The sequence below is a fragment of the Podarcis raffonei genome, chromosome 5 (assembly GCF_027172205.1).
Source record: "Podarcis raffonei isolate rPodRaf1 chromosome 5, rPodRaf1.pri, whole genome shotgun sequence".
Lineage (NCBI taxonomy): Eukaryota > Metazoa > Chordata > Lepidosauria > Squamata > Lacertidae > Podarcis > Podarcis raffonei.
This window is the reverse complement of record NC_070606.1, coordinates 95,715,132-95,725,869: the sequence shown is the minus strand read 5'-3', so window position 1 is coordinate 95,725,869 and position 10,738 is coordinate 95,715,132. Positions and strand designations below refer to the sequence as shown.

Genomic DNA, 10,738 nt, shown 5'->3' with positions numbered 1-10,738 from the left:
TTCTGCATCATCTTGTAATTCTTTGCTTTTTACAAAGAATGTAAAAAGCATGGCAACTTTTTACATTGATTTCTGTAAGTAATAATTTCTTACTGATTTTCCATAGGTATTGTATTATCAAATGGTCACACCTGGCGGCAACAGAGACGCTTTGGTGTAGTTACTATGCGGAAGTTGGGGTCGGGGAAGAAAGCCATGGAGCACCAAATAGCAGAGGAGGCCCATCAGCTCGTGGAGGTTTTTGCACGTTCAAAGGGTATGTGATGCTAGGTGCGGAGCTGGCGTATGAAGATTTATTTGTGTCCTACCTCTGTCCATTTTAGTAAGGAATATGATATGTTTTTCTTGCTTCCTAAAGGAGATCCCAGCAGTTTCTCTTGGCCACCATAAAATCCCACTCTCAGTATTAACAGGAGCAGCTGAACTAACATTAGTATAATTTTATTTTGCAGGACAGCCCCTTGACCCCTCGATGCCCATCACTAATTCAGTCTCCAACGTGATATGTGCTGTGGTTTTTGGGCACCGGTTTGCTCTTGAAGACGAACGGTTCCAGAAGCTGATAGAAGCCATTGATTTTGTCCTAAAATTTTTATCTAGCGTTGTTCATAGTGTGAGTAGTCATTTTCATTTCTACTATGCCAAAGAGGTCTCCCTAAATACCACAAATCAGTATTTTGAAATTGATCTGAGATAAGGGCCACTTACTGTCTCACAGCCTGATCAATTTCTCATGATTACCATTGAGATTTTTTAAAAAAAGGAGTAGGAAGAATTTGTCCACTACAGAAGACTCTTTCGAGGAAAGATGGGATAAAAATGGAACAATGGCCTTCAGAACAGGTCATCAAGAGCCCACCAAAGGGGACAGAGGTGAACAAAATAATCTTCTCAAGAAGGGAATTACATAGTTTTGTTGCCATCATTGAAAACTAAATGTATCTGCTCTCTAGCCACTTCGCAATGACAATGATGATGGCGTCCATGGTGAGGCCCCTGCAGCCAGCCTTGGCTGGAATTTTTTAAATGTAAGAGAGACCTGCAACTCAAGCACTGTCCCTACTGCTAAGGAAAGCATCTCCCTTCTGTATGACCCAACTAAACCCTTTTTGCCAAACTTAAGTTCGGTTCCCCACATTTCTACATACATTCCGGATCTTTTAAAAAAAAGGACTCATGAAACTTCATCAGCATTTTTCTGTTAATTTATCCTAATGCACACATTTGTTTGCAATTTTACCCGATATACACATTTCTGCAAAGCAGTATATTGTAGGACTGTATATCATTTGCATTTCCATTTTTGTAAGCATCACTTGACTGGCAAACTACAGGCAAATTTATATCAGCATTCAAGGCGCATTTTGCAAAAAGGAATTTTATTACTGTGAGCAGTTTCCGAGCTCTGGGCACAGTACTAAGCCTAAAATTTCAGATTAAAACTGCAGAATGGAAGGAAAGGAGGACCTTTTTCTGCCTCCTCACTTCCAGCTTTCATATCTCAGTTTTTAACATTGCTTTATATTAGTCCAATTTTTATTTTCTAGCTCCTTATGTATTCAGAAAATGTAAGTAATTGATCTTTAACGAGAAAACAAGGAACGAGAAAAAACATCCTTCTTCAAGGTTTAGTTTTTTGTGATGAAATATCAGAATTACTTGACTGGCAAACTGGAAAATTTAATAAATACAACTAAAAATTTTAAAAATGGAGAAGTCTACATTTTGAATGATGGCTGTCTTTCCATTTGTGTATTAGGCAAATTTGTTTTTAAATGTGAACTTACTTGAATTCCCCACCCACCCACCTACCATAAAAGGCCACTAACTTGTTCCAGGAGGGGTCCTCTGATCGTGCCCAGTTTCAGAATGATGCCTGGGAGCTGGGAAAATATTGTGAGCCATAGTTTACTTTTACATTTCCAGCTAGGGATAATTCACAGAATCCAATCATTGTGAGATTCCAGAAAAGCGATAGACACCTTCTTTCTTCTTAGTGAGAAACTAATATGGTAGCCCTGAAGAAGAATGCAGATCATATTTTTTAAAGTGCTAATCCAAAGCACAAATGACGTGACCAAGCTTCCTCATGGTAATGGCAGCATTTCTGCTATCTTTCCTTAAGCTTTATGAAATATTTCCATGGCTCATGAAACATCTCCCAGGGCCCCACAAGAAGGCCTTGTCCTGCTCAGAGATGGTGCTTTCATTTGCAAAGGAGGAGATAGAGAAGCATAAGGAGAATCAGTCTCTGCATGATCCACAGGATCTCATTGATTTCTATCTACTTCAGATGGAGAAAGTAAGTATCAGCTTTGAAGCTGAATACTGCTCATCCAAGGAATCATTACATTTCCCTGTTATAAGTGAATACTAATCTCTTGCCTGGAAACCAGCATCTTTTTTCCTGAATCTCAGTTGAAAATGGCATTGAGGTCCCACCAAACATTTCTCATAGTCAATTTAGTTGCTAAAGTGGGTTGACATCCATCCATTAGCATTGTTAAAAATGTGAGTGGAAAGAAGTGGAAACCTAAGTGTGTTAAGGGGTCTTGCCTATGGAGCATTCCCTCTCTACATAAATTTCTTTGGATTGATGTTCATCTGACATTCAAATGTGGACTGAGAAAACAGAAAATACTAAACAAAATGCTCTTAAACTAGAGTATGACTTCAAATTCCTGTCTCATCTATCTTCATATACTAGAAAGGACAAATGTAAATTCATCTTTCACTCTCTGAACAATGCTTATCATGATAACAAACGAATAGTGAAATATGTTTAGTGTTAAATACCATATTTCACCATAATTGTCACATTTTTATGCCAATTATTCCTTTCAAAAAAGGGGGGGTGCGACAATTATTTGTTGAAAAACCAAGGCACGACCCTTATGTGAGGAAAGTTTTTTTATTAACAAACATAATTATGTTTATATTGCTTATAACTTGTTACTAACTCTTTTTGGTGTGATTAGGATTCATGGAATACGCATGAACAGGTAAAGGTAAAAGGTAATTCAAATTGGGGCAAGGCAAATTCATGCACGCTTCGAATGCCCGGCGACAATTATGTGGTGAATTCTTTGGAACTGATTTTAGGGCTTGAAAAAAAGGAGCTCGACTATTATGTGGTGGTGACCATTAGGCAGTGAAACATGTAGCACACATTTTGAATATCTGCTGCCAGAGTTTCCGTTTGATCCCTCTCTTCATGCCACTATTGGTTTATTATGCCCACCCACAGATCCTGAAATCTAGCACCAGCAGCTACTACTGTATAGAGAGGAGAGTGTGTGTGGGTTTCTTATCATAACCAGCTATGAAGCAGAGGGCAGGCCCATCCATGAAGCAGGCTGTGGCAGCTGCCTTTCGCAGCGGAATGCCAACAGGAGGCATCTCTGGGAATGTGCTCCCTAGCCAGCTGCTAGTGTAGAAGCAAAGGGTTCAGCTTCTGGCAAGATTTCACCAAAATCTTTCAAGATCTCACCCAGCCCCCAGTTGCTGTTGCCACTTTGTGGGCACTGCTGTGCAACCCAGGTAAGCAGGCAGCAGCAACAGTACAGCGGTGGTGACAACATCTTCTCATTTCACCTCAGGCGGTGTAAGAGGACACCCCACCCCTCATGAAGCATGTGTGGGTGGTATGGTAATAAGTGTGTGTGTGGGGGGGGGAAATAAAGTAAGCGCTGAAGGACAAACTGTAACACATGTAAATGAAATGTCCCTTTCCCCATTTTCAACACCAGAGCAAGAATGACCCAGAGTCCACCTATGATGAAGAAAACTTGGCCCAGTGCATTTTTGACCTCTTTGCAGCAGGGACAGAGTCAACCAGCGGTTCTCTGAAATGGGCACTTCTCCTCCTGGCAAGTCATCCAGATATCCAAGGTGAGAGAGGAGAGCCAGGACTTCTTTTGATCACTAGGGTGGAGCATAAGTCTTTAAAGCTTTCATATTGAAAAGAGTTAAAAGTGAGTTTATGGTGTAAGTTTTGGAAGCCAAATGTTATTGAAATAAGCTAAAGGTTTTAGACTTACATGTCTGGAAAAATCATTCTCCCCCACCACTTTTATGGAACCTATAATTGCAGGGTTGGAAAGGACCCCAAGGGTCTCCTGCCTCTCCATGCTCCACTACATGAGGGACACGGGCGGCACTGTGGTCAAAAGCAGTGAGCCCCTTGTGCTTGCTGATTACAAGGTTGGCAGTTCAAATCCGTGTGACAGGATGAGCTCCAGTTGCTCTGTCCCAGCTTCTGCCAACCTAGCAGTTTGAAAGCATGCCAGTGCAAGTAGATAAATAGGTACTGCTGCGGCGGGAAGGTAAACACCGTTTCCATGCACTCTGGCACTCATCATGGTGTCCAGTTGCACCAGACATGTGTGTGTGTGTATATATATATATATATATATATATATATATATATATAAATATATATATGTGTGTGTGTGTGTGTGTGTGTGTAAATATACACACACACACACACATATACATATATATATATATATATATATATATATATATATATATATATATAAAATAAATTTTTATTTATACCCCGCCCTCCCCAGCCAAGACCAGGCTCAGGGCGGCTAACAACCAATAATAAAAACAAGTTGATTAAAATACAATTTTAAAAGATTAAGATACAACATTAAAACAATTAGGGAGCAATCTCTTCATAGGAGGAGAAAGGAAAAAGAAAGAGGGGGGAGGAATCAAACTTATTCTGAGCCAAAGGCCAGGTGGAACAACTCTGTCTTAAAGGCCCAGCAGAAAGAGATCAGATCCCGCAGGGCCCTGGTCTCAAGAGACAGAGCATTCCACCAGGCCGGAGCCAGTGTTGAGAAGGCCCTGGCTCTGGTTGAGGCTAATCTAACTTCCTTAGGCCCCGGGACCTCTAGGGTGTTGCTATATATGGAGCGTAAGGTCCTCCGTGGGGCATACCAGGAGAGGCAGTCCCGTAGGTACAAGGGTTCTAGGTGGTGAAGGGCTTTAAAAGTCAAAACCAGCACCTTAAATCTGACCCTGTACTCCACTAGGAGCCAATGCAGCTGCAAATTATATATATATTGTCCATTAGCACCTTAAAGGCCAACTAAGTTTGTTCTTGGTATGAGCTTTTGTGTGCATGCACACTTCTTCAGATACACACAAAAGCTCATACCAAGAACAAACTTAGTTGGTCTCTAAGGTGCTACTGGACACATGACCCAGAAAACTATCTGTGGACAAACACTGGCTCCTTCATCTCCTTCCTTTGACTGGACTTAACCGTCCAGAGGTCCTTTACTTTTACCTTTACATGCGTAACATTAGCCAAAAATCAGGTGAGGAAATGAGGATTAATGAAACTAAGTAGGAAATATTGAGAGCCAGGGATGGAGAATACACACACACGCACATGCGCGCGCGCGCACACACACACACACACACACATTACAGATAGCCTTTGATCCCAGCCCTTCAGCAAATCCAGCCAGCACAAACATCTGAGATAAGCTTCACTTTCAAAGATTTCACACCTGGGATCTAGAGTGGGGAAGAACCATGTACACAGACTTGAGCTCTTTGGAGGACCAGGTGAGCTGCAAATGCAAGAACTCATTCACAGAGATTTATGGAATGTGTTCAAGGGAATTAAATGTCCATCTGAAATAAAATGCAGTATTAACAATAAACCTTCTGTTTCCATCATTCTCTTCAGATAAAATGCACAAGGAAATAGAAGATGTCATAGGTTCTGCTCACTCAATCTGCTATCAAGATAAGAAGAAACTGCCCTACACGAATGCTGTGATTCATGAAATGCAGCGCTTTAAATATGTCCTTTTTTATGGGTTACCTAGGCAATGTAAAAAGGATTTCAAGCTGCGTGGTTTTCTCATTCCCAAGGTATAACAGTGTGATATAGCTGCACTCCTGTAGCCCAAGAGCAAAGAGCAGCAGAAGGTTTCATATTGAGAGATGCAGCCAGCCGTACAGGAACTTCCTGTCTAGTCAAAAATCTGAAGGGCAAGAGCAGGAGCTCCATCTGCAGACATGTTTCACCATTAGCAAGTGCCATTCCATGGGGCAATTGTGGCAGGGGAGGAGCATGTAGTGGCCAGAAGTCTCCGCCTGGTTGTGAGCTTTCATTTTAAAAGAGGTGGGGGAAAGTCGTCTTGTGTTCCTGCCTGTACAGAAAGAATGTTAAGGAGAAGAAACAACCCCCCATATATATATAGAAATGTTTTGATCTGAATGCATTCCAAGTCACTTGTTTCTTATTTGCAGGGGACTATTATTCTTCCCGATCAACGCTCTGTTCTTCTTGATCCCACACGATGGGAGACACCTGCAGAGTTCAACCCAAATCATTTCTTGGACAAGGATGGCCAATTCGTGAACAGAGAAGAATATCTGCCATTTGGTGCAGGTAAACACAGAAGTCCAAGCTATGCTGTGATCTGTCGATGTGCTTACTGGTCTGCTTCCAGGAAATGACATCAGCAGCATCACATGAGGGAGTAGGCCGGAACAGAAGCAGCGTCCTTCTGGCTGGAGGGACAGCGCTGGTCAGCAGAATGGGGCAGGGCAGTGGCAAGTTAAGGGCATCTCTGGGTTGGTGGCTTGGGACTCACACATGCACATAGACTTATGTGGCCTCCATCTGGATCTCCCTACATTTGCCACCCCTGCCCTGTCCCTGAAAGAGGCAGCACTGCCAGCACCAGGGTACTACTGTTCCCCGTCTCACATCACACTGCAAGCCATCCAACTTCTTTTCAGGCAGCAGGGCTAAGGCTATCTTTCCATGGGGTACTATTTAGCGTGGTTTGAAAGCACACTCAGAACTGATGAAACCATGCCACTTCCTTACTTCTCCTACTCTGAAATCAAAAGAATATTATTCCTGCAGAAATTCAGCAGACATCATCACTGCTAACTTACAAATTCTCCAAAGGTCAGATTCACGTGCTTTTCCATACAGCATTCAGAAATCTAGTTCCTACCAATGTGAGGTAAGTCTGTCAGGAAAATTACTTTATGCTCTTAACCCTTTTCTGCATTGCTGATTTGGACAGTTGACAAAAGTTTTCCTTTCATTTTTTTTAGTCAAGTTTTATTGAAAGTTTTATATATGAGACACAATAAACATCTTGCCAATCTAAAAAGGGAAATAGAAAAAAAGATGAGGAAAGGAAGAAAAGAAAGAAAAGAAGAAAAGCAAATTACCTCTATCAAAATTAAATATTCACCCTTATTCTACACACAGAAAAGTGAGCCCTCCCAGCTCCCACTTGGGACCTAGACCCTCTTCCCTCAGTTTCTAGCCCTCCATTTTCAGTCCATCCCCTTCCTCAGTGTATCTTCCTTGATATGAGATAGGGAACTTCAAATTACAGAACAAAACATAAGTATAACAAGAAGAAGGAAAGGTTAGCACTGACCAGACTGGGAAATTGACAGCAGCCTTGATGATTTTGCTATCCTATCTATGTCTAGTTTTCCAAAGTATTAAGGAGAATGTTTATAACTACAAAGCAAAGAACATGGGAAAGCAAATTCTTGCTCACTTGCTGTCTTTCACTTGTCCCATCCTCAGGGTCTCGCATATGTTTGGGAATGCAGCTGGCAAAGATCGAAATCTTCATCTTCCTCACCAGCCTGCTGAGGGCATTCAGCTTCCAGCTACCAGAAGGAGTCAAAGAACTCAGTCAAGAGGCTACAATAGGGGTTACAGCACATCCCCATCCTTATAAACTCTGTGCTGTTCCCCGTTGCAACACATAAGAAAATAGGAAAATATTAGGGGCTGCACCCCTGCTTCCTGCACTCGGTGACCCCTTGGCCACTCCTGACACATGAACCCCCTAGCATTTCCCCTTCTCTTCCCATCTCATCCCATGCAACTACTGAGGTCTCTTTTCACCTTCGCAGCTCCATTTCTGAAGCCACTTCTCTCTTATCTTCCATTTCGCCCTTCACCCCATTTCCTCCTTTTCTTCAGGCCCTTTCATTCCCCTGTTCTCATCTTCATCCCTATCCCCATGCCTCCTTACTCCCTCCTTTTTGACAACTTCCTTTGCATCCCCATTCTTACTCTCACACCCTTTCCCCCTCCCCTCTACTTCCCTCAAATCTCCCTTACACACCCATTCACACACCTCCTTCTCTCTCCTGCTTCTGTAGCCCCCTTTCAACACACACTCCATGCTATGTTATTGTATCTTTAAGACGAGTAGACTACTAAGAGCAGGACTGTCAGTTTGTCCAGTTGAAGAAGGTTAAGTTCCTTTGATGGATACTGTACATGTATGTTTGTTAATAAAATATCTCTTCTAAATCAGTACATTGAACCCAGAACTTCATGTTGAGGACCACACAAGGTATCAGGAGTGAAATACATTGTGTGGAGGCACTATGGAATATTTGAAGGCTTCACATCCTTTATCACAGGTAAGAAATGAAAGAGGGAGAAGCTTAAAACAGACGTTCCCCTGACTTTCACTATCCTTTTTTCTTTTTCTTTTAAAAATAATTTTTATTTGGTTTTACCAATATAAGATTATAGTAATACCGCAACACACATCCACAATTAAGATTCCTCCAAATCTCTGGACTTTCCACCTTCCCCTCCCTGGGTTCTGTTATTAAACCTTTTCTACTGCATCTTTATCTGTAATCCATGTTTTTTATAACTCCATTGTCTCCATAGTTCTCGTTACATTACAAGTGTTACTGCAATCCTGCTAATGTTTTCAACGGCTTACAGTAGTCTGCAAGATAAGTTATACATTTTTCCAATTCCTTATTGAAGTTTTGGTCTTCTTGGTTGCTGAGCTTTGCAGTCAATTTTCCCATTTTGGCATAGTCCAACAGTGTAATTTGGCATTCTTCTCTATTAGGGACTTTATCTTCTTTCTAACACTGGGCTAACAGCATTTGTGCAGCTGTTGTTGCATACATAAAAAAAAGTTTAAAATAGCTTTTATTTAAAAAAACCAGAGGCTTTTCTATAAAAATTGAGTGTAAAAACAGCTGCATGAGTTTTTTTTTGGAAGTGGCTTGCTTTTGGGGAGACCATTCCAAGGGAGACTGTTACATTGTCAAACAGCTCTTGCTGTCAGAAAGTTTTTCTGTGTGTTTATTTCAGAATCTTCTTTCTTGTAACATGAAGCCATTGGTTTGAGTCCTTCCCTCCAGAGCAGGGTTGGATCAATACACATCAAATAAGTGTTTCAGTTAAACGCGTTGTAAACTTCATACAGGGAAGTTCCATTGGCAAAACAGCTGTGTGAGGTTTTTTTGGAAGTAGCCAGCTTTTTGCCACACCGTTGGCTTTCTCTCCATGCGAAGCATCAAAGGGATGGAGGGAGGGAAGTTTCTGAGCCCAGAATTGTGTATAGGAAAGCTCACAAGATGCCCTAAGTAAGCAGTCAGAACTCCCCCTCCCCTGAAGACATTTGAACTGTAACTATGTACAGTGGTACCTCGGGAACTTAATTCATTCTGGAGGGCCACTCTTAACCCGAAACTGTTCTTAACCTGAAGAACCACTTTAGCTAATGGGGTCTCCTGCTGCCGCCGTGCTGCCAGAGCATGATTTCTGTTCTCATCCTGCAGCAAAGTTCTTAACCCGAGGTACTATTTCTGGGTTAGTGGAGTCTGTAACCTGAAGCGTCTGTAACCCAAGATACCACTGCATGTGCATACAGGAGGGGGAAGCCAGAGTTCTGGAGTACTGATCCAGAAACTGTTATGAAAAAGGAGCAATGCAGCAGCGAGCTCCAGATGGCTGGAAAGCCAAACAGGATGTTGATGTTTGGGACTGTTCCGTGGGAACAAAGGAACAGTCTATTCACTGTACTGAGCACCGGATGTTAGCTCAGAGTGTCATCTGACCTGCACTGGAAGTGCAGGGGAGGAGTTTTTCTCTCTCTGCTGTTGGTGTTAAGAGAGTGCAGACACGTTTCTCTGTACTGCTGGAAAGACAGAAATAAAGGCATGTAAATGCATTTCTGTCTGTCTCTCTCCCCTCCCTGGGGATGGCAGGGGAGGAGTGGTGTGTTCTTCTCACGTTAGAGGAGGATCGCCGATTGAGATCTCGCCTGATCTTGCCGGGAGTCGCAGACGGGGAGGTCAACAAGGAACTCAAGCCGGGTGCCTGGAGAGTGGCCAATTCCTCTGAGAAGGCTTGATTCCTACATCTGGTAGCAGAGGATGGTTCTCATGATCCATGGGAGTCAGCGTGAGAGGTTGATGGATCGTTTGTCATCCTCTGCACCAAAGAAGATAAGATAACGTCTGCATGCAGCCAGAAGCTGAACAGACAGCTGGACACCGAGAGGAGGTGTTTTCCAAGCAACGGAGCCCAAAAGGTATGCTGAATTTCGGGCTAAAAGTGTGAACGCAGATTGATTCATTTTCTGGTTCACGAGAGCTGCGTTTGGAAAAACAGCTCTGAAAGCAAAGGCTTGCATACCAGGAATTCTTGTGGTTGATAAGATTTCCTGTTCGAAGAAAGGTATGCACAGTTGCTAGGCAACGACCGTCAGTGAGTGGAAAGTTACTGACAAAGAGGCTGGCTCAGTGAGAGCCTGGGAAGTCAATGTTGTTTTGGCTATTTTCGCAGCTGTGCAAGAACTTTGAGACAGCTTGCAGTTTGCCTGCCAGAGAAGGCAGTAAACAACCCAGAAGAGACTTTTGGATTTTACAGGCTCGAGAGTGAGAGCTGAGACTTGGATTCAAG

The 10,738-nt window shown here is 42.5% G+C and overlaps 1 protein-coding gene across 1 annotated transcript; it reads left to right on the top strand.

The window, feature by feature from the left end:
* Window positions 1–1,594: 1,594 nt before the first annotated feature.
* Window positions 1,595–7,953, top strand: LOC128414862 (cytochrome P450 2J2-like). The gene is made up of 5 exons (XM_053390774.1): window positions 1,595–2,302; window positions 3,750–3,891; window positions 5,711–5,898; window positions 6,280–6,421; window positions 7,592–7,953. Exons 1-5 carry the CDS (start codon window positions 2,090–2,092, stop codon window positions 7,777–7,779), a joined length of 873 nt encoding a protein of 290 aa, XP_053246749.1. The 5' UTR covers window positions 1,595–2,089; the 3' UTR covers window positions 7,780–7,953.
* The last annotated feature ends 2,785 nt before the right edge of the window (window positions 7,954–10,738 follow it).